Here is a 24410-nt window from a genome sequence, read left to right as displayed (position 1 = left end):
GTGGTGAGAATTTATGAGGAGAAAGAAAAAGGAGAGATTCTGTACCCTAACTTTTTAAAAAAATATATACATTTTTCTCATCCATTTAAAGGTGTGATTCTCTCCAAACTTTCATTGATGAATGTTAAATTAAAATGTAAAATTGTAGAAATATTGAGAATTATTGCTCTGTTTAATTTTAGTGCAGGTCTACTGATGCAGCCATCAAAATGTAAGAAACCTCAATCTGAAATTTACAATCTGTAATTTGAAAAATGTGACCTTTTCTCAAACAAAAATTCAGATTTGAATTCCTTGAATAATTATAGAATTTCTCAGTACTGAAAGAGGCCATTTGGCCCATAGCACCAGTGTTAGCTCTCAAAGAGCTCACTTAGACATGTTTGCCTGCCCTTTCACCTTGCCCTTTAAAATTTTTCTTTTTTCAAATATTTATCCATTTCCCTTTTAAATGCCATTATGGGTTCTGCTTGCAGCACTGTTTCTGGTAGGGCAACTTCATGTCCTAACCCTCTGCAAATCTGAAATTTATGCTCTCTAATTACTAATTCGCTGACCAGTGGAAATAGTTTTCCCCAATTTATCTTATCAAAACCTCTCATCATTTTGAACATCTTAATCTTCTTTATTATAATGAAGAGAGCACCAGTTTCTCTAGTCTCTCCTTAGAACTAACGCTTCTCATCCTTGGCATTACCTAAGTGAATCTCTTCCGTTCCTCTCCTGGCTTTGGCATCTTTCCTAAACTAAGATGTCTAAAAGTGGACACAATATTCTAACTGCAGCCGAACCAACGATTTCTGTGGGTTAGCATTACCTCCTTGCTTTTATACTCTATATCCCTATTTATAAAACCTTGTATCCTGTCTGCTTTTTTTAATACAGCTTTATCAACTTGACCTTCATAAACCCATTAGGGGCCTATACTCCCAAAAGGAGCAAGATGGTGGAAGAAAATGTTTTTCTTAAGTTCACAATCACTCTAGATAGCAATCTAAGATAATCCAAAACAAACCCCTTTGGTTTGCCTCTTTATACATCTTCCTCCCCATGATTTGTACCACGCCTTAATCCCAATAGGCAGTCACATTCATTAAACTAAGCTTACATTAGTGGAACATAGCATTTCAACTTAACATAGAGCCACTTCCAAGGTTGCCAACTACCACAAGTTTAAATCCAAGTAATTGGCCTGAATCAAATCTTCCAGAATTTCTTATGTGCAGAATTCAACTTTGGCTGGGTGTAAATGTGACGGTATTGCCCGATAAATACCGCCCAATTTTCCTGCCCATAATGGAAAGGAAAATCAGATGGTGCGTATAACAGGCCGTTGATCTGATTTCGCCAGTTTTATGCCCCCACCAAAGTTGAAAGTTCCGCCCTATTTTTCCTCATCTGCATAAAATGGACTTTTTCTAGAATTCTACTCATGACATCCAACAGAGGGAGCTGTAAACATTCCTTAGTGCACATAATTATCCATTTTGTTTTGGCTAGTCAGGTGTCAGGCATAATGGAAATTCATTACCAGGCTTAAGAAGCCCCAAAACAAGCAACAAAGGTAGAATTTCTGTTTGCTCAATACAGAGTACACACACTCTTCCTGTCGGGAGGCACTCCACTTAAACAAATCGAGAGAGCTTATGCAGGTTGCAAGAGGCAAGGGTTAGAGATTCCCAAGTGTGCAGAGTATTGCTGGAGTCTAACCAACTAAAACCACGCAGAGTACTACCACAGAGCACTAGTAACCTTCCCACTACTTGTTCAGACAAGATCATAATACCCATTAGGGCGCTGGCTTGCAGAGTGGTCTCGAGACAAAAGGGATGATCCCAGCCTCTCCAGGCTGAACAATGCCCTGTAGTATTGCAGGCCTACCTGGCACAGGTATCAGATTATCTAATGTGCCAAAAAGAAATGACTTAGTTTCAATCTTCCTTCACCAGATGTATCACCTTGAAACAATCTCAATCTCAAAGAGACCACTTACTCACACTCCCATGAGGTTAGTCACGAGTCAGTGATTAGTAACTGACAAGCATGGGCTTCAGCCTTGGGAATTGGAATTCCTCACAAGTGCCATACTAAACAACAGGACTCACCAAATCTCGGAGCAAACAGCTAGCATTCTTCTGACCACAGCATAGGCACGTGCCATACAATGGTGCGAAGCTGCTTCAGCAGCAGTAGCTTGCCCCCATTGCAAACCAATCATAGTGGGCACCGAATCCTGGATATATGTGCCTCTGTTCTCACACCTCGCCCCCTTAATATCTTCCAACAGGTGTCGTCTCAGAATTCATCAGCAATATAATAGATATCCGCATTCAGCTTAGGAACATCGGAACAGGAGTAGGCCATTCAGCCCCTCGTGCCTGCTCCGCCATTTGATAATATCATGGCTGATCTGTGATCTAACTCCATATACCTGCCTTTGGCCCATATCCCTTAATACCTTTAGTTGCCAAAAAGCTATCTATCTCAGATTTAAAGTTAGCAATTGAGCTAGCATCAATTGCCGTTTGCGGAAGAGAGTTCCAAACTTCTACCACCCTTTATGTGTAGAAGTGTTTTCTAATCTTACTCCTGACAGGTCTGGCTCTAATTTTTAGACTGTGCCCCCTACTCCTAGAATCCCCAACCAGCGGAACTAGTTTCTCTCTATCCACCCTATCTATTCCTCTTAATATCTTATAAGCTTCGATCAGATCACCCCTTAACCTTCGAAACTCCAGAGAATACAACCCCAATTTGTGTAATCTCTCTTCGTAACTTAACCCTTGAAGTCCGGGTATCATTCTAGTAAACCTACGCTGCACTCCCTCCAAGGCCAATGTGTCCTTCCGAAGGTGCGGTGCCCAGAACTGCTCACAGTACTCCAGGTGCGGTCTAAACAGGGTTTTGTATAGCTGCAGCATAACTTCTTCCCCCTTGCACTCTAGTCCTCTAGATATAAAGGCCAGCATTCCATTAGCCTTATTGATTATTTTCTGCACCTGTTCATGACACTTGCGATGTATCAGCCACCTTGATGTTCTAGACATCCAAGTCCAGTGATATGTCCAAAGCTTATAATCACCAACTGCTTAATCTTGTGGACCCATCTCCAGGATACTTAGTGGCAGGTCAGTGTAGACCAGAGCCCTCCAACCATTTTCCCTTTCTGCAACAAATCCACCTAACAGGTTGGTCCTGGATGTTATATGGGGGATGTAAAACTCTTCCATTGCATGCCTAGGAGTTCTGCATCATTAAAGGAAACTGTTTGGAAGTATGTCTTATATGCCACAAACTTAGCCCACATTGGGATTTTGCTGTCAGTGAAGAAAAATCCATTATCATCACTACTTAGCAATAGTAGTGCTGGATACAGCAAAAGCTGGGGGCCTTGACAACATCCCGGCTGTAGTGCTGAAGACTTGTGGTCCAGAACTAGCCACACCTCTACCAAGCTGTTCCAGTACAGCTACAACACTGGCATCTACCCGACAATGTGGAAAATTGCCCATGTATGTCCTGTCCACAAAAAGCAAGACAAATCCAATCTGGCCAATTACTACCCCATCAGTCTACTCTCAATCATCAGAAAAGTGATGGAAGGTGTCGTCGACAGTGCTATCACTTACTCACCAATAACCTGCTCACTGATGCTCAGTTTGGGTTCCGCCAGGACCTCTTGGCTCCAGACCTCATTACAACCTTGGTTCAAACATGGACAAAAGAGCTGAATTCCAGAGGTGAGGTGAGAGTGACTGCCCTTGACATCAAGGCAGCATTTGACCGAGTGTGGCACCAAGGAGCCCGAGTAAAATTGAAGTCAATGGGAATCAGGGGGAAAACTCTCCAGTGGCTGGAGTCATACCTAGCACAAAGGAAGATGGTAGTGGTTGTTGGAGGCCAATCATCTCAGCCCCAGGACATTGCTGCAGGAGTTCCTCAGGGCAGTGTCCTAGGCCCAACCATCTTCAGCTGCTTCATCATTGACCTTCCCTCCATCATAAGGTCAGAAATGGGGATCTTCGCTGACGATTGCACAGTGTTCAGTTCCATTCGCAACCCCTCAGATAATGAAGCAGTCCGTGCCCACATGCAGCAAGACAACATCCAGGCTTGGGCTGATAAGTGGCAAGTAACATTCGTGCCAGACAAGTGCCAGGCAATGACCATCTCCAACAAGAGAGAGTCTAAACACCACCTCTTGACATTCAACAGCATTACCATCGCCGAATCCCCCATTAACAACCTGGGGGTCATCATTGACCAGAAACTTAACTGGACCAGCCACATAAATACTGCGGCAAGTGACTCACCTCCTGACTCCCCAAAGACTTTCCACCATCTACAAGGCACAAGTCAGGAGTGTGATGGAATACTCTCCACTTGCCTGGGTGAGTGCAGCTCCAACAACACTCAAGAAGCTTGACACCATCCAGGACAATGCTGCCCGTTTGATTGGCACCTCATCCACCGCCCGAAACATTCACTCCCTTCACCACCGGCGCACCGTGGCTGCAGAGTGTACTATCCACAGGATGCACTGCAGCAACTCTCCAAGGCTTCTTCGACAGCATCTCCCAAACCTGCGACCTCTACCACTAGAAGGACAAGGGCAGCAGGCATATGGGAACAACACCACCTGCACGTTCCCCTCCAAGTAACACAACATCCTGACTTGGAAATACATCGCCGTTCCTTCATCATTGCTGGGTCAAAACCCTGGAACTCCCTACCTAACAGCATTGTGGGAGAACCTTCACCACACGGACTGCAATGGTTCAGGAAGACGGCTCACCACCACCTTCTCAAGGGCAATTAGGGAAGGCCTTACCAGCGATGCCCACATCTTATGAACGAATAAAAAAAATACTTTGATTACAGGGCTGAGGGAGGGACATTTGCTGTATGGGATCAGAACAGACTCTACCCCAGAATAAATCAAATTTTTACAAGTGCAGAGAACATAGGTGTCGAGGCCAAACCTGAGATTCTGAGAGCCATCTTGAAATTCCTGAGCATTTGACCCAGACTACAGGATCCCTGATTGACCAAACCTCAAACCAAAGACTTGCAATGCTGTGTTTCAGCCAATACATGTCTTTTTGAATAGAGCCATGTCCCACTGATATTTGATCCACATAGCCTTTATTGGATTAGTTGTTTCTTCCAAAGCAGAGCTGCTATGGAAACAGAAAGCTTTTATTTTGCTACATCTGCAAGAATTTCTGGTGGAACCCCAGAACCATGTCATCAATGGTAATAGCCAAACATTGAAAGAAATTGTCCTTAACAACAGCGGCTCAAGACATAACCAGAAATCTGAATAGGGTACCTTTTCTCCCTTTGCGTCCAAAATGATGAATTCAGCACTAGGTAGCTGAAGGGGACTACTATTAAGTACTATAGAATGAGAACTAAACTTATTTCTTTCAATTGTAGGAGGATGCACCATTCATACTCTTCCCACTCTTCATCCCTCAGTGGTCATTGAAGATGGGTGTTGTAATATTAATTGGCTTTGCGCATAGTCGTAGTAATAAGATGGTCAGACGCTGAAAAAAACATCTGTGTCTTTCCCTCCCAGAGCAATGAACTAGTGTTTCAAGATTGAGGTCAGTACTTTGAAATTGAAATATGAAAACTGTAATTTCTAATATCTTATAACCTGGTAATAGATCAGATACCAGCATCAGTAAATTTAATGCAAACCCAATAGTAAAATCAGCTTTCACCATTTACATTACAGCTCACAGCAGAGATTCTGGTATTAAGATATTCTGTAGCATTGGCACAGACAACAGAAGCAATTGTTATGAAGCAATGTGCATTGGTGTCACTAAGTTAAGCTCCATTCATGAACAAATGGATAGATGCCATTGATTCTGGCTTGTACTCAGGTTAGCTTTATTCCACAGTAATTCTGAATTCATGCCAGCATGAAGCCTAGTTCTGGAGTGTGGATTGCAGCTGACATGAGAGAAGAGTGAGCAATTCAGTAATAATTATCCTGCACAGTTTGTCCTGGAGTGAACGATTCTCCGCAAAGTTGCTGAACTAAATTGTGTATCATAGAAAAATTTAAATATTTCGATAGTATGGTGGTTCCTATACCAGCACACTGTGCAACAGAATGACAGGACACAGGTTCGCACAATTATTTCCCACACGACAGCCTCCATTAGCTGTATGATTAGGGACAAATTCCAAGCAGAGGCTGAATGATTCCCTTGAAGATAAAAGTGGAAAAGCAAACATCAAATAGTGAGTTACTCAGGGCCACTCACACCATCTTTGCACACTAACCCATCTGAAAGCATATCCTTTCAGCAGGGAATGACCTGTACTGTTTTGTTTGAAGCGTGACTTGAATTGCATTGTATGTACTGTTGCAAATTTTATGAATAAAGTTTATTTTGAAATATATTTTTAAAAATGATGTGAAACACAGAGGGACTCAACCTCTGAGTGATACTGTAATCTGACCAGCGTGATAAACCTTTTTTATTGTGTAGTTCAAATATGGCATCCAATGCTTTGCAACCTTTGGATTGCTTATTGCTCCAGAAACAGATACGAGAAAGTGTGGAAGTGCAGTTGTTATAAGGGATTCGATAGTTGGGGGGATAGACGGGCATTTCTGCAACTGCAGACATGAGCCCCGAATGATGTGTTGCCTTCCCGATGCAAGGGTATAGGATATCACTAAACAGGTGCAGGACATTCTGTGAGGGGGACAGCCAGAAGTCGTGATCCGCTTTGGAACCAATGACATAGGTCGAAAAGGGTTGAGGTCCTACAGGTAGATTTTAAGGAGCTGGGAAAAAGATTAAAGAACAGAACCTCAAAGGTGGTAATCTCCAGATTACTCCCAGTGCCACGTGCTAGTGAGTACAGAAACAGGAAGATAGTGCAGGTGAATGCGTGGCTGGAGAAGTGGTGCAGGAGGGAGGGCTCCACATTCCTGAGGCATTGGGAAAAATTCTGGGGCAGGAAGGACCTGTACAAGCCGGACGGGTTGCACCTGAACAAACAGCAACAGAATAAAGAATAGTGTAGAAAGTGCAAGAATTAGATGGAGAAAAAAAGTAAAGCAGACTAGCATGGTGTTGGAATGCATGTGTGTTAATGTGAGGAGTGTTCCAAATAGGGTTGATGAGCTGCAGACACAAGTTGCCACATGGGGTTATGAATAAGTAGCTATAACTGAGACCTGGCGTAAACATGGGCGGGAATAGGAATTAAACATTCCTGGCTACAATGTATTCAAGAGGGATATGGAAGGAAAAAAGAAAGGAGGGGGGTTAGCAGTATTGATCAAGGATAATATTACAGATCTACAGAGGGACGATACACTAGAGGGTTTAAAGACTGAATCTATTTTGTTAGAGGTAAGGAACAGAAAAGGACCTGTTACATTGCTGGGTGTTTACTATAGAACCCCAAAAAGTGAGAAAGAGATAGAGGAGCAAATCCGTAGGCAAATTTCAGAAAAATGTAAAGATAATAGAGCAGTAATAGTAGGGGACTTCAATTATCCTAATATAGACTGAGAAAAAAAACAGCGTAAAGGGCAAGGAGGGTAAAGAATTCCTAAAATGTGTGAAGGAGAATTTTCTTAATCAGTATGTTTCTAGCCCAATGAGAAAGGAAGCAGTGCTGGATCTAGTTCTAGGGAATTAAGTTGGGCAAGTGAAATGTGTCTCAGTGGGAGTACATTTGGGTAATAGTGATCATAATATAATCAGGTTTAAAGTAGTTATGGAAAGGGACAAAGAAAAACTAACGGTGAAAATATCCAACTGGAAGAGAGCCAATTTCAGTGAATTGAGAAGGGATCTAGAGATGGATTGGAAACAAAGATTGGCCAAGAAGACAGTAAATGAGCAATGGCATTCAAGGCAGAAATAGATCAGGTACAAACCATGCATATTCCCATTAGGAGGAAAGATAGGGCATCTAAAGCTAGAGCTCCCTGGATGACAAAGGAGATAGAGGTTAAAATAAACAGAAAGGGAGGTTTATGACAAATGTCCAGTACAGAATACAGTAGAAAACCAGGCAGAATACAGAGAGTGCAGGGGGGAATTGAAAAAATGTGTAAGAAGAGCAAAGAGAGAATATGAGAAAAGATTAACGGTAACACAAAAGGGAACCCAAGAATCTTTTATAAACATATAAAAAGTAAAAGGATAGTTAAAAGAATGGTGGGGCCGATTAGAGACAAAGAAGGAAATCTTCTTGTGGAGGCAGAGGGTATGACTGAGGTACTGAATGAGTACTTTGTATTTGTCTTCACAAAAGAGGATAAAGTTAATGTCGCAAAAGAGGAGGAGGGAGTAGGATATTGAATAGGATAAAAATAGATAAAAAGGAGGTGCCAAACAGGCTAGCACCACTCAAAGTTAACAAGTCACCCAGTCCAGATGGGATGCATCCTTGGTTGCTGAGGGAAGCAAGGGTGGAGATAGCTGAAGCTCTGATCACAATCTTTTAATCCTCCTTGGATATGGGCATGGTGCCAGAAGACTGGAGGATTGCAAATGTTACACCCTTATTCAAAAAAGGGGAGAGGGATAAACTTTGTAACTACAGGCCAGTCAGTCTAACATCAGTGGTGGGAAAACTACAATTAATTCTCACTTGGAGAAGCATGGTTTAATAGGGGACAGCCAGCACGGATTTGTTAAAGGCAAATCGGAATGACTAACCTGGTTGTGTTCCTTTATGAAGTAATGGAGAGGGTTGATGAAGGTAGTGCAGTAGATATTGTATATAAGGACTTTCAAAAGGCATTTGATAACGTTCTACATAACAGACTTATTAAGAATATAGAAGCACATGGGATTAAAGGGATGGTGGTAACTTGGGTATGTAATTGGTAAGGGATAGGACACAGAGAGTGATGGTGAAGGGTATTTCTCTGACTGGAGAAAAGTATGCAGTGGGGTCCCCCAAGGACCGGTATTAGGACCAATGCTTTTCTTGTTATATATAAATGACCTGGACTTGGATATAGGGAGTACAATTTCGAAGTTTGCAGATGATACAAAACTTGACAAAGCAGTAAATAGTGAGGAGGATAGTAGCAGACTTCAGGAGGAAATAGATAGACTGGTGAATCATAGAACCTTACAGCACAGAAGAAGGTCATTTGCCCTGTCATGCCTGTGCCGGCTCTTTGAAAGAGCTGTCCAATTTAATCCCACTCTCCAGCTTTCCCATAACCTTGCAAATTAGTCCTCTTCAAGTACATGTCCAATTGTCTTTTGAAAGTTCCTATGGAATCTGATTCCACCACCCTTTCAGGTAGTGCGTTCCAGATCTTAACAACCCTCTGTGTGAAAAAATTTCTCCTCATTTCCCCTCCAGTTCTTTTGCCAATTATTTTAAATCTATGACCTCTGGTTACTTGCCAGTGGAAACAGATTCTCCCTATTTGCTCTATCAAAACCCCTCATAATTTTGAATACCTTTATTACGTCTCAATAGGAGAACAACCCCAGCTTCTCCAATCTCTCCACATAACTGAAGCCCCTCATCCCTGGTATCATCCTGGCAAACCTCCTCTGTACCCTCTCCAAGGCCTTGACATCCTTCCTAAAGTGTGGTGCCCAGATTTGTACACAATACTCCAGCCAAGGCTTAACCTGTGATTTGTAAAGGTTTACTATGACTTCCTTGTTTTTGTATTCAATGCCCTACTTACAAAGCCAAGCATCCAATACACATTCTTAACCACCTTATCAACTTACCCTGCCATCTTCTAAGATTTGTGACTATGTACCCCCAGGTCCCTCTGCTCTTGCATCGTCCATCAAAATAGTACCATTTAGACATTACTGCCTCTCCATGTTGTTCCTCCCAAAGTGCATCACTTCACACTTATCCGCATTAAATTGCATCTGCTATGTGTCTACCCATTTCACAGAGGACTTCAAGAGGACATAGACAGACTTTTCTGCAAATCGTATTCACAGTACAATTCCAGGAAACTTGCTCAGTTCCCTTGTACAACTGCCGTTGTGTTGATTCATTGCAGTGGTGCTACTTGCAAAAAAATTGATTAGGTATCTTCTGCACTATCAGCTCACAAAACAGGTACAGGTCAACTAAATTACTCCCACTATCATGACCAACAAAAGGCAGTAAGGGAGAGTGTACAGAACATGACCGGACAGATGGTCTGAGAAAGCAGGGCAAAGACCAAGGGAAGTCTAGATTAAACTGCATTTATTTCAATGCAAGAAGTCTGATGGGCAAGGCAGATGAACTCAGGGCATGGATGGGTACATGGGACTGGGATGTTATAGCTATTACTGAAACATGGCTAAGGGAGGGGCAGGACTGGCAGCTCAATGTTCCAGGGTACAGATGCTATAGGAAAGATAGAGCAGGAGGTAAGAGAGGAGGGGGAGTTGCGTTCTTGATTAGGGAGAACATCACGGCAGTAGTGAGAGGGGATATATCCGAGGGTTCGCCCACTGAGTCCATATGGGTAGAACTGAAAAATAAGAAGGGAGAGATCACTTTGATAGGATTGTACTACAGACCCCCAAATAGTCAACGGGAAATTGAGGAGCAAATATGTAAGGAGATTACAGACAGCTGCAAGAAAAATAGGGTGGTAATAGTAGGGGACTTTAACTTTCCCAACATTGACTGGGACAGCCATAGCATTAGGGGCTTGGATGGAGAGAAATTTGTTGAGTGTATTCAGGAGGAATTTCTCATTCAGTATGTGGATGGCCCGACTAGAGAGGGGGCAAAACTTGACCTCCTCTTGGGAAATAAGGAAGGGCAGGTGACAGAAGTGTTAGTGAGGGATCACTTTGGGACCAGTGATCATAATTCCATTAGTTTTAAGATAGCTATGGAGAAGGATAGGTCTGGCCCAAAAGTTAAAATTCTAAATTGGGGAAAGGCCAATTTTGATGGTATTAGACAGGAACTTTCAGAAGTTGATTGGGAGAGTCTGTTGGCAGGCAAAGGGACGTCTGGTAAGTGGGAGGCTTTCAAAAGTGTGTTAACCAGGGTTCAGGGTAAGCACATTCCTTATAAAGTGAAGGGCAAGGCTGGTAGAAGTAGGGAACCTTGGATGACTCGGGAGATTGAGGCACTAGTCAAAAATAAGAAGGAGGCATATGACATGCATAGGCAGCTGGGATCAAGTGGATCCCTTGAAGAGTATAGAGATTGCCGGAGTAGAGTTAAGAGAGAAATCAGGAGGGCAAAAAGGGGATATGAGATTGCTTTGGCAGATCAGGCAAAGGTGAATCCAAAGAGCTTCTACAAATACATAAAGGGCAAAAGGGTAACTAGGGAGAGAGTAGGGCCTCTTAAGGATCAACAAGGTCATCTAAGTGCGGAACCACAAGAGATGGGTGAGATCCTGAATGAATATTTCACATCGGTATTTACGGTTGAGAAAGGCATGGATGTTAGGGAACTTGGGGAAATAAATAGTGATGTCTTGAGGAGTGTACATATTACAGAGAGGGAGGTGCTGGAAGTCTTAACGCGCATCAAGGTAGATAAATCTCCGGGACCTGATGAAATGTATCCCAGGACGTTATGGGAGGTTAGGGAGGAAATTGCGGGTCCCCTAGCAGAGATATTTGAATCATCCACCGCTACAGGTGAGGTGCCTGAAGATTGGAGGGTAGCAAATGTTGTGCCTTTGTTTAAGAAGGGCAGCAGGGAAAAGCCTGGGAACTACAGACCAGTGAGCCTGACATCTGTAGTGGGTAAGTTGTTAGAGGGTATTCTGAGGGACAGGATCTACAGGCATTTGGAGAGGCAGGGACTAATTAGGAACAGTCAGCATGGTTTTGTGAGAGGAAAATCATGTCTCACGAATTTGATTGAGTTTTTTGAAGGGGTAACCAAGAAGATAGATGAGGGCTGTGCAGTAGACGTGGTCTACATGGACTTCAGCAAAGCATTTGACAAGGTACCGCATGGTAGGTTGTTACATAAGGTTAAATCTCATGGGATCCAAGGTGAGGTAGCCAATTGGATACAAAATTGGCTTGACGACAGAAGACAGAGGGTGGTTGTCGAGGGTTGTTTTTCAAACTGGATGCCTGTGTCCAGCGGTGTGCCTCAGGGATCGGTGCTGGGTCCGCTGTTATTTGTTATTTATATTAATGATTTGGATGAGAATTTAGGAGGCATGGTTAGTAAGTTTGCAGATGACACCAAGATTGGTGGCATTGTGGACAGTGAAGAAGGTTATCTAGGATTGCAACGGGATCTTGATAAATTGGGCCAGTGGGCCGATGAATGGCAGATGGAGTTTAATTTAGATAAATGTGAGGTGATGCATTTTGGTAGATCGAATCGGGCCAGGACCTACTCCGTTAATGGTAGGGCGTTGGGGAGAGTTATAGAACAAAGAGATCTAGGAGTACAGATTCATAGCTCCTTGAAAGTGGAGTCACAGGTGGATAGGGTGGTGAAGAAGGCATTCAGCATGCTTGGTTTCATTGGTCAGAACATTGAATGCAGGAGTTGGGATGTCTTGTTGAAGTTGTACAGGGCATTGGTGAGGCCACACTTGGAGTACTGTGTACAGTTCTGGTCACCCTATTATAGAAAGGATATTATTAAACTAGAAAGAGTGCAGAAAAGATTTACTAGGATGCTACCGGGAGACTTAATGGTTTGACTTACAGGGAGAGGTTAGACAGACTGGGACTTTATTCCCTGGAGAGTAGGAGGTTAAGGGGTGATCTTATAGAAGTCTATAAAATAATGAGGGGCATAGATAAGGTCGATAGTCAAAATCTTTTCCCAAAGGTAGGGGAGTCTATAACGAGGGGGCACAGATTTAAGGTGAGAGGGGAGAGATACAAAAGGATCCAGAGGGGCAATTTTTTCACTCAAAGGGTGGTGAGTGTCTGGAACGAGCTGCCAGAGGCAGTAGTAGAGGCGGGTACAATTTTGTCTTTTAAAAAGCATTTGGACAGTTACATGGGGAAGATGGGTATCGAGGGATATGGGCCAAGTGCAGGCAATTGGGACTAGCTTAGTGGTATAAACTGGGCGACATGGACATGTTGGGCCGAAGGGCCTGTTTCCATGTTGTAACTTCTATGATTCTATGATTCTAAAATGCTATTTTACACAAAATTCAACCCCAGACTTTTATATAACATAATCTATGATGAAGAAGCCATTCAACTCAATTCTTTAACAGACACAGAAAATGCTAGCAATGCTCAGCATCAGCACTTGAATGAGAAAGATAGGATCATGTTTTGAGTGTGAGTCTGAAGGTTTGATGGGTTATAACAGAAAAGCAAGTCTTTCTTTTTCAGATGCTGATTACCATGCAGTGCCATTTTTTAAAATTTCAAATATCCTGTTTGTTCTTCTTACCTCTAACAAACAACAATATTAACAACTTGTATTTATATGGGGCTCGATGTTACCAGGGCTGGGGGTTCGCGGCGGGGGGGGGGGCTATTGGGCGCATGGGTAACGCGCCCAGTGAAATCAGTCTGCCCCGCACGCGATCACAGCCTAATTGGATCCACTTACCTGTTCTTCCGGGTTCCCCGCTGCTGATCTGCACGTCGGGCGGACTGCGCATGCGCAGTAAGCTCTATAAGCTGGAGGAGCTCTATTTAAAGGGGAAGTCCTCCACTGACTGATGCTGCAACAAATAGGAAAAATTACAGCATGGAGCAGCCCAGGGGGAAGGCTGCTCCCAGTTTATTGATGCCTCACACCAGGTATCATTAGATGGGGTGAGGAGGAGGGGGAGGACACAGATCTTCACCCCGGCGGGCGGGAGGAAGCGGCCTGCCTCTGCCACCAAGAAGGCCTGGCTCAAGGTGGCAGAGGAGGTCACCTGCACCACCAACATATTGCCCACCTGCATACAGTGCCCTAAGTAGGTCAGCCAAAGTGAGTACACTTACTCATTCCCCTACTCCGTCTGCCACATCACCGCCCCCACCCCACATCTCCTTCTGCACTGCCAACACTACTCTGTCACATCACCCCTCGCACCCACTTAAACCTCATCCTCATCTTACCTGCACTTACTCACCTCGCCAGTACTCATCCCGCCACTACCACTCAACCCAATCCTCATACAATCTCATGGCTCTATCTCATACTCACCCTCTCATGCATCTCTTTCACGGTCAGCCTCACTCAACTTGTCACTACCTGTGCTGCAGCCACAGGGCATGCATCACATATGTGCAGTAGGAAGCGTAAGGCAAACGTGTTTTGAGCATGAAGGGGATGCACAAGGGTGTTTGAGGGTTTGTCATGGTTTTTACTTATATTTAATTTCTGACCAACTCACATCACATATTATATTGGCACCACTACTGCCACGTCTTTGCAAATCTTGTCTGGTTTGTGCAATAATGCCCTTCCCTGAGGATCACAATGAAGACCCACACCTGATGCCACCCATTGTGTCACTGCAAAGTGGGTGTAGGTGTATTTGCAGGGCTCTTTTGTGCAGACGACTGAGAGACTGAAGACCCTGGAAGGATGCGGAGGAGAAGTTGTTGAGGGCAGTGGTGACATTGACAGTGACAGGTAAGAAGATGGTGCTCGGGCCAGCCGGGAGCAGCTCGGCATGAAGGAGGCTGCAGATGTCCACGACTACATGTCAAGTGACTCTGAACCTCCGTGTGCACTGCTGCTCAGAGAGGCCAGGAAGCTGAGCCTCGGTCTGTGGACCCTGTGGCGAGGGTAGTGCCCCCTGCGATGCATCTCTGTCTGCGGTTGCCCTCCCTCCTGCTGTGCAGGTGGATGTGTCACAGCACTGTGTTGTGGAGCTCCATGTGTCAGAGGTGGACGGCTTGGCCGGCGAGGCTGGTGATGCTGTTCGCCCTCCGAGAAGGTCATGACTGCAGCTACGGCGGACCCCATCCAGAAGATGTACATCTGAGGGGGTGCGCAAGGTAGGTACATGTCTCTGGACCCCGGGGTAAGTGTGCAAGTTGGTGAATTTGATTGTCAGGAGGAGGGTGGTGGAGGCCAAACTTTGTCCCAAGTGACAGAGTGGCCTCCTGCAATGAGTGAGGGCCTCCCCCCCCCACCACCTGTCAAATGGACCTTTGCAGCTGCCACAGGCTGATAGCTGCAACACGTCCATTTCAACTGGGAGTGTTTCCCCCAGTATGGGAAACAGTCCCAGTTGTTTCTAAAATCCCACCCCTCCTGACATATTCCCTTAATCAGGTCTGTTAATGACCTGAAATACCTAGGTAAATAGTCTCAAGTGGCACCCCGCTGGCTTTAATTGCCTGCGGGAGTCCCACATGCGGGGGCTGCGCGCGCACGTCGGCGCGTCTGTGGGAAACCCGGAAGTGGGCAGGTTGGAGCCGGGCTCCCGACGCGCTCTGGGATTCCCCGATTTTCGGAGCCCCCCCTGCCAGGAACGCACCCGATAGCGGGTGCTAAAATGGAGGCCATGGTGTCCCTCAATTAGGAAAATGTCTGAGCATTTCACAAGGGAACACAATTACATACTTAAATGGATCAGCTAGCTTAATAGAGGGGGTTTTCAGTCACAATAATAAAACACCCCCCCCCGCAAAATGTATCCATCATTGTTTGAAAAAAAAAACAACCCCAGCTTAGGAAATTTGCGATACATATAGCAACTGCCACCCTTGCCTCTTCAGAGAAGTTTGAGTGTGTGATGGTCTGGTTTGCAGGAACCTGTTGAATTTAGAGTCCATAAGATGGGAGCAAATGACACCAGCATTGGAGCATTATGTGGGAAAACATAACTGTCTGAAAGTGGTTACTTTGCAACTTGGCATTCCAGTCCCTACATTACATCATGCCATATAAACAAACATCAAATATAAATACGTTGCTCAGGGGCCACAATGTGTCCAGATGGACTGGCTGTGGTTTAATATAGTAAATTAAAAAAGTCAGCCAGACATAGGCAAACATCTGACAAGATAACCAAAAAACCTTGGAAACAGATGGGAGTCATTTTGTCAGTCTCAAATAAAAGAAAGATGGTGCTGAACGTAGGTAATGATTTTCTTAAGTTAACCATTCTCATAACAAACTTCAACCAGACCCTGAAAAACAACAGACTTAAAACTGGCAAGAGGATATTTCTGCTTTATTAGTCACCATTTGAACACTTAGCACCATTTAGTTGGCATGGATCATCAATGAACATGTTATTCAGCCTTTGTTTTAACATTCTGCTCATATGTCTTGCTTTAATTTCATTTTCTTTTGTTAGTGGAGGTAGAAATAAAAAGACAAAAGAAACTCCTCTTTTTTTAAGCTGTTTTCTCCTACCTCATGTCAGACCACATTTTATGGTAAAGTTAGTGCCAACTACATTTTATTTTCTTTCATTCCCTTTTATATAGGAACATATGAATGTACAGGTCCATCTGCCCGATCCCAGTCTCCAGAACCATCATACCCCACGATAACTGTTGGATTATACTTATCCAATTCTCTCCTGAAGTTAGGAACATAGGAACAGGAGTAGGTCATTCAGCCCCTCGTGCCTGCTCCGCCATTTGATAAGGTCATGGCTGATCTGTGATCTAACTCCATATACCCGCCATTGGCCCATAATCCCTTAATATCTTTGATTGCCAAAAATCTATCTATCTCAGACTTAAATTTAGCAATTGAGCTGGTATCAATTGCCATTTGCGGAAGAGAGCTCCAAACTTCTACCACCCTGTGTGTAGAAATGTTTTCTAATCTCGCTCCTGAAAGGTCCAGCTCTAATTTTTAGACTGTGCCCCCTACTCCTAGAATCCCCAACCAGCGGAAATAGTTTCTCTCTATCCACGCTATCTGTTCCCCTTAATATCTTATAAACTTCAATCAGATCACCCCTTAACCTTCGAAACTGCAGAGAATACAACCCCAATTTGTGTAATCTCTCCTCGTAACTTACTGATACAATCAGTCCCCATTGTCTCCCTTGGCAGTCCATTCCATACATTCACCATCCTCTTACTTTGTAATCTGTGACTATGTCAAACAGACTGGCATTTATCTTGTTTTAAGATTTTGAATACTTGAATAAGATTATCCCTGAGTCTTCTCTCCTCCATTGTAAACGTTCATAACAACTGCAGCCTCTCCTCATAATTTAGGTGCCTAATCACAGCTGTTAGTTTAGTTGCTCTTTGCTCCAACCTCTCCATTGCTTTCCCAGAATAGTACATAGTATACTATATTGGAAGATAGCAAATGTAACACTGCTACTCAAGAAAGGAGGGAGAGAAAAAACAGGGAACTTACATCAGTAGTCGGGAAAATGCTGGAATCGATTATTAAGGACGTGGTAGCAGGGCACTTAGAAAATCATAATATGATTAGGCAGAGTCAACATGGTTTTATGAAAGGGAAATCGTGTTTGACAAATCTATTAGAGTTTTTTTTAAGGGTGTAACTAGCAGGGTAGATAAAGGGGAACCAGTGGATGTAGTATATTTGGATTTTCAAAAGACATTCGATAAGGTACCACACAAAAGGTTGTTACACAAGATAAGAGCTCATGGGGTTGGGGGTAATATATTAGCATGGATAGAGGATTGGTTAACGGACAGGAAACAGAGAGTAGGAATAAACGGGTCATTTTCAGGTTGGCAGGCTGTAATTAGTGAGGTGCCGCAAGGATCAGTGCTTGGGCCTCAGCTATTTACAATCTATATTAATGACTTAGATGAAGGGACTTAGATCGAGGAGAATAGGCCTACACTCTCTGGGGTTTAGAAGAATGAGGGATGATCTCATTGAAACATATAAGATTCTGAGAGGGATTGACAGAGTATATGCTGAGAGGCTTTTCCCCTGGCTGGAGAGTCTGGAACTAGGGGTCATAGTCTCTAGATAAGCCATTTAGGACTGATATGAGGGGAAATTTCTTCACTCAGAGGGTTGTGAATTTTTGGAATTCTCTACCCCAGAGGGCCATGGATGCTCAGTCATTGAGTATATTCAAGACTGAGATCAATAGATTTTTGGACTCTGAGGGAATCAAGGGGATTGGATGGAAAAGTGGAGTTGAGGTTGAAGATCACCCCATCCACCACCCTAAACATTCACTCCCTTCACCACCAAAGCACTGTGGCTGCAGTGTGTACTATCCACAGGATGCACTGCAGCAACTCGCCAAGGCTTCTTCGACAGCACCTCCCAAACCCGCGACCTCTACCACCTAGAAGGACAAGAGCAGCAAGCACATGGGAACAACACCACCTGCACGTTCCCCTCCAAGTCACACACCATCCCGACTTGGAATATATCGCCGTTCCTTCATTGTTGCTGGGTCAAAATCCTGGAACTCCCTTCCTAACAGCACTGTGGGAGAACCGTCACCACACGGACTGCAACGGTTCAAGAAGGCGGCTCACCACCACCTTCTCAAGGGCAATTAGGGATGGGCAATAAATGCCGGCCTCGCCAGCAACGCCCACATCCCATGAATGAATAAAAAAAAATGATCTTATTGAATGATCTTAATGCAGGCTCGAGGGGCCATATGGCCCACTCTTTTCCTATTTCTTATGTTATTATGATCTAAATGAGGCAGCCCTGGAGCTCTGTTCAAGCGCAGAATCATATCTTGAAAGTTGTGTTCTATTCCTCCAGCTATACAGCCCAAGATCCTATTTTCTCTCTTTCCCGCTGCTGCACAGTGCTGATGGTCTCAACAATCCATTCCCCAGCACATGCAAATCCCTCTCCTGGGTCATGTCTATAGAATAACACTATTTATCTTATACTGCCACTGTTTATTACTCTTTCTAATCTCATGATTGTGTATTTGACCAAATTAAATGACATCTGCTGTCACCAGCACAGCTCTCCAATCTATCCAGGTACTTCTGTATTCGATCAGCCTGCTCCCTGTTGTTTGCCATCCCTTCCAGTCCAGCGTCATATGCAAATTCACCCCCACTTCCAAGTCATTTTTTTATGATTAGGGGGAAACAGGGTCCTGCTGAAATGTCTGCCAGTGTTGCTCTGTAGGAGATACAGAATGACTTTCCCACTCTCCGTGTGAGATATCTCTAACAGCACAGCTAAAATCCAAACTCACCATGTTACAAGTACGGCTCAAGCCTGTGTATCAGTACTGTTCCACATTCTCTTGCCATGCTGGGAGAGGCGCCATGGAGTAAACAGCAGGTTTGGACCCTTAAATCTCCCCCACACACCTTCTTACAAGGAGAAACACAACAGGTGAGTCACCCCAGGGAAATCTCACGATGGTCACAGAGTAGTTTTGGCACGAGCCTGAGCAGTTGTTATCCACCTTCTTATTTGGGAGTTGTGCATGACACAGGAAGCTAAGTAAGGGTGACATGAAATAAATGTCAAACAGAAGCTCAGCCTTTCCCAGACAGTGCAGCCAATATCAGAAATTGATATTATCGGGGTGTATGGGTTAGATAATGGGTACCTGTAGTTTCCTGAAGTTTGCTCGGCTCCCTTGTGGAGTTCCTGAGGAATATCTTACAGAATTCTTAGAGAATTTCTTAGAGAAATTGGCAACAGCTTTATCGTCTGCTTTTGCCCTCCTCAAAGTTAGCATTAGTAGAGGTAGAGCTGGACTAAGTTGCACTGTCTAGTGGAAGCTGCAAACACTAATAATCCTGACAGACTTTTCTCATCCTTTCCCCCCACCTCAAAAAAAAAATCAGTATATGTGGAGCAACAAGAGGGATATTGATGGATCTGCAGTGCATTATTAAAGCAATGGAACAACAAATTTGATGGAAAATCACCAACCCATGCCACTCTCGAACACAGTGTCTCTTAAGAGCAGCACCGGTTTGGGAATAGATTACTTGGCTGCATTGCCATAGCTGGTATAAACAAAAAATAAAAAGCTGCAGATGCTGGAAATCTGAATCAAAAACAGAAAATGCTGTAAACACTCAGCAGGTCAGACAGCATCTTTGCAGTGAAGAGGCAAGTTAACGTTTCAAGTGATATTAAATTACAGATGAACTACATTTAAAAAGGAACTGAACAAGGAGGAGTGGAAAACACACACACACAAGCGAGAGAAGAAATAGAATGATCCGTAAAGTGCTTGAGTGGAAAACAAGAGATTGTTAGATGGCAGATTTGATAGTAACATGAGACAATAGGAGGCATAACAAGATAAATTAATTAAATAAATTTATGAGACCCAAAGAATATGTGAACAATGTGAGGTGGGGGACAAGGTAAGTAGAATTGGAAGCACAAAAAACTGGCAAAGCAGAGCAGACTACCCTGCCAACACAATGGTTTGATGGAGGGTACCCCTCATGCACCAACCCTTACCCCCTCCAAGAAATGCTAGTCTACCTAACCCACACTGGCAACACTGCCTGCCAAAGAGGAAGTGGGAGCTATAATTAAGGTCTGAAGTTGTTAAAGTCAATGTTAAAGCCAAAGGGCTGCAAAATGCGAAATAGAAATATAAGATGCTATTCCTTGAGCTTGTGTTGAGAGGGAGACGGTGGAAGTTGATTTATTCAAAGAATAGATTTCTTTCAGAAAATAATATTTTGATATACAGTATACGAGTAATTTGATATAAGATATGTGGTAAGTGTAACATGCTTGGGAGGGACAGGTGACTTTGGACCTATGGGTTCCACAGCTCTCCACCACTGGGGGTTTACTTCACCTCATGTCTGGACATGTTGTAGACTAATTGATAAAAGATTGATTGCTATGATTAGTCAACAACTCAGTTATCCTTGTATGATGTGACTAGCAGAATGGTAGAAGGCAAACTAGAGGGATCTTGGTCATTTTTCGTCTAGCAATTCCTATGTTCTTAAGGCCAAAGACAGAGTCAGAGTAGGGGTGGGGCAGAAAATGAAAGTGGCAAGCGACAGGGAGCTTGGGGTTATACCTGTGGACAGAACGTGGATGTTCGGCAAAGCGGTCACCTCATCTGCCTTTGGTCTCCCCTGTATAGAGAAGACTGCACCGTGAGCAGTGAATACAGTATACTATGTTAGAACATCTTGGTCATCTGTAATTTGTCTCGTTCTGATGAAGGGTCCACACCTGAAATATCAACCCGTATGTTGTTTCCACAGAACCTACCAAAGCTGCTGAGCGTTTCCAGCAATTTCTGTTTTTGCGACAGATGGCACCTGGCTAAGGGATGCAAAGGAATTGACGAAAATAAGGAGGTTCTATGAACATAGGAATGTACAGGAGAGAAAGATATCGCTGAGGTCCATTTGGCTGGCCCCAAAGTTTGAAAAGTACCACATACTACTTTTTCTATCAAATATCTATCTAGTTTTCAAAACTATCCCACTCTCCTATTTCTCTGACAGTCTGTTCAATAAATTTACTATCATCTGAGTAAAGTAGTTAAATCTAAGTTGCCTGCTCATTTTCCCTCTTCTAAGGCCCAGTCTTTGTCCTTCGACCCCGGTTACAAAGTCTGTGATTACATCAGACATATTATTGCAGTTCAATTTATTGACACCTCATAGAATCTTGAATAATAACTGAGTGAAGAGGCACAGCTCATAGTGCAAGACAGGGCTGAAGTTGAAATGAGCAAGAGATGAAGTACATCAGGAAGTAGTAATCACAAGATACGTGTGCAGGAAGGCTATCTTCATTCATCCATCCAGAAAAAAGCCGACAGTCCTACCATCACAGCATACTATTGTTTCTTAAAAGACTCAATTTTTTGCCTCCACTACCCTTACTGGAGGTCCATTCCTACGTGTTGATCATTCTTTTGTGAAGAACTCTCTGAAGCGACACCGAGCTTGAGTTTTAAAAGTACTCACCTCTGCAATCATTCTGTTAGTATCTCCCAGGAAAAGCAGGTTGAGGGATTCTTCCTCATTGTTCGCCTGGTGAAGGGAGAGATTCCTGAGGTGAATGTGCTGGTCAGCATCTTCCGTGATGGTCACTTTGCTGATGGATGAAAATAAAAACTATCAAAATAAACCACAATGTACACTTTATACTAGAAACTGAGAGTTGTAATCCAACTACTCTGTTATCTGTTAAACTGCTCTAGAATAACTTTAAATCATTGCCATTTACGCTGCAGCAAACAATGAGGTGACCAGAAAACTGCACCCTAACAGTATGGAGCACAAGCCTGCTTAAAAACAGGATTTTTAAAAATCAGACTCTTATCACTGAACCAGCCTGCACAACAGCACTGATCCAATTTTAAGGTTAATTAGATACAAAACTAGCGAAGAGCCATAAATGCTGGAGGCGCATAGCAAGATGATCAGTATCTGATAAAGAGGTTAACATTTCAGGCGTAATTCTTGAAGGGCTTTCCAATGAAGAGTATCAGGCCAAACATTAACCTTTATGGATGCTGACTGGCCTGTTGTGTATTTTCTACATTTTCTGCTTTTATGTAAGATTTCCAAATTCAAGGTTTTTCTTTTTAATCAGCACAGAACCAAAGTTCGCAGGCAGGGGTTTTTACACTAGTTTTGCACCATTGCATTAAGTTTAAAAATGCAAAAACTTAAATTAAATTTGATTTAAAACAGGCCTATGATTGGTCTGTGAAGAGACAATCCCACTGACACCAACTTAAACAGAACGTACAATGAGCTTCTTGGTCTATGTCACCAAAATGAGGACTGAACAAAAGAGTCCCATGATGGTGCTTTTAAAACAAATGAATGTATTCTTGCATTGGGTAACTACTTTACTATTTCTGATCATTTCTAAATTGAATGGGGAAATCCCAGGAACTGGGAGCCAGAGAAATTAGGGTAGGGCTCCTGGAAACAAATTGAACAATTCAATCTTTTTTTAAATTCCCGTTGGATGTAGCTGCAACTATTATGAAACCTATATTCCATCAGATACAGAGTACATGATAGAATATAAATTTCACAATACTTGCAGCTACATCCAATAAGTGCCATACATAATTCTACTCATTACAGTGATAGAGCCAGAGTCATTTCTAGTCAAGGAGCTGAATGCTTGCTAGAATGTGTGTAAAATGCTGCAATACATTGAGGTAACAGGGGTCCTATCAAGGGTGAGCAAGGTACTAGAGCTCATCTCTTTCCAAGGATTGCCCCGGTCCAGAGACTTGAGCATATAACCTAGGCTGACACTTCAGTGCAGTACTGAGGGAGTGCTGCATTGTCAGAGGTCTCACCCTCTGGATAAGATGTTAAATCCAGGCCTCATCTGGCCTTTCAGGTGGATGTAAAAGATCCCATGGCACTATTTGAAGAAGAGCAAGGGAGTTGTCCCGGCCAATATTTATCCCTCAACCAATACCACTAAAACTAATTATTTTGTCATTCTGTTGCAGTTTGCGGAACCTTGCTGTGTGCAAATTAGCTATCACATTTCCTACATTACAACAATGACTACATTTCAAAAGTATTCCATTGGCTGTGAAGCGCTTTGGAATGTCCTGAGGTGTGAAGTTGAAATGCAAGTTATTTCTTCCTTTTACCTATAAAATCCAAATTGCCTTTTTTGTGGCTTTATCGACCTGCATTCATGTTTTCAAGGAATTATATTTTTTGAGTTTGTTACGTTACAAGCCTTATTTTTAGTATTATATCCTTGGGAGAAAACAAAAAGGCAACATTTAAAAAATATATATTTTGAATGATTTTATTGATTCACCACCTCCTCCTGGCAAGTGTCTCCTCGACTCAGTTCGTAGCACTCTGAGTCTGAAAATTGGTGGGTTCAAGCCCACTCCAGGACTTGAAAACAGAATCTATGCTGACACTTCAATGTAGTTCTGAGTGAATGCTACCTTTTTGAAGCCTGCTGTCCTTCTGCTGAAGCCCTGTCAGTCTCTTCTGGTGATTCAGGTGGATGTAAATGATCCCATGGCACTCTTTGAAGAAGAGCAGAGTTTACCTGATGTCCTGGCCAGCACTATTTCCTCAGCCAACACCACCAAAGACAGATCAATTGGTCATTCATCTCATTTACTGTTTGTGGGACCTTGCAATGTGCAAATTGACTGCTGTGTTAACCACTAAACAGTGACTGCATTTCAGGAAGTAAATTGTTGGATATTAAGTACTTTAGGACATCCTGAGAGAAGTGATACGATGTTATACAAACACAAGTTCTTTATTCTTTCTCTTGCTAGTTATTTTACTGGTAGCTGTTCGCTGACTCCTTCTACTTTTTGATTGGTAGTTGTTGTACCTGGCTGCTCTTTGTCCATTAGAAGGAGCCCTACCTGCTCAGGTATAATTTGTTGCTCTTTTATATGATAGTTGAGGCAACCAGGTGCAGGTGTGATATGCACTTTGCAATCCTTTCAAGCATGACTCCAAGTGTGACAGACACGTTAGACGCAAGACTTTTAAGCCTATGGAGAGATTCCCCACAATTTGTAAGAGAAGTGAAAATGTGAGATCAGGATTGCCCCTCTATGCTGACAC

General features: G+C 43.2%; 1 protein-coding gene across 4 annotated transcripts in view; it reads right to left on the bottom strand.

The window, feature by feature from the left end:
* The window catches only part of kif6 (kinesin family member 6), a 489217-nt gene that overhangs the window by 377433 nt on the left and 87374 nt on the right, over window positions 1-24410 (bottom strand). For all 4 annotated transcript variants that reach the window (XM_067985160.1, XM_067985162.1, XM_067985163.1 and 1 more), the window contains exon 6: window positions 21792-21921. In XM_067985160.1, the coding sequence (XP_067841261.1) occupies window positions 21792-21921 (130 nt within the window). The remainder of the gene's footprint in view (window positions 1-21791; window positions 21922-24410) is intronic.

This window comes from Heptranchias perlo, chromosome 5, assembly GCF_035084215.1.
Source record: "Heptranchias perlo isolate sHepPer1 chromosome 5, sHepPer1.hap1, whole genome shotgun sequence".
NCBI classification, from domain to species: Eukaryota; Metazoa; Chordata; class Chondrichthyes; order Hexanchiformes; family Hexanchidae; genus Heptranchias; species Heptranchias perlo.
This window is presented reverse-complemented; position numbering and strand designations above follow the sequence as displayed.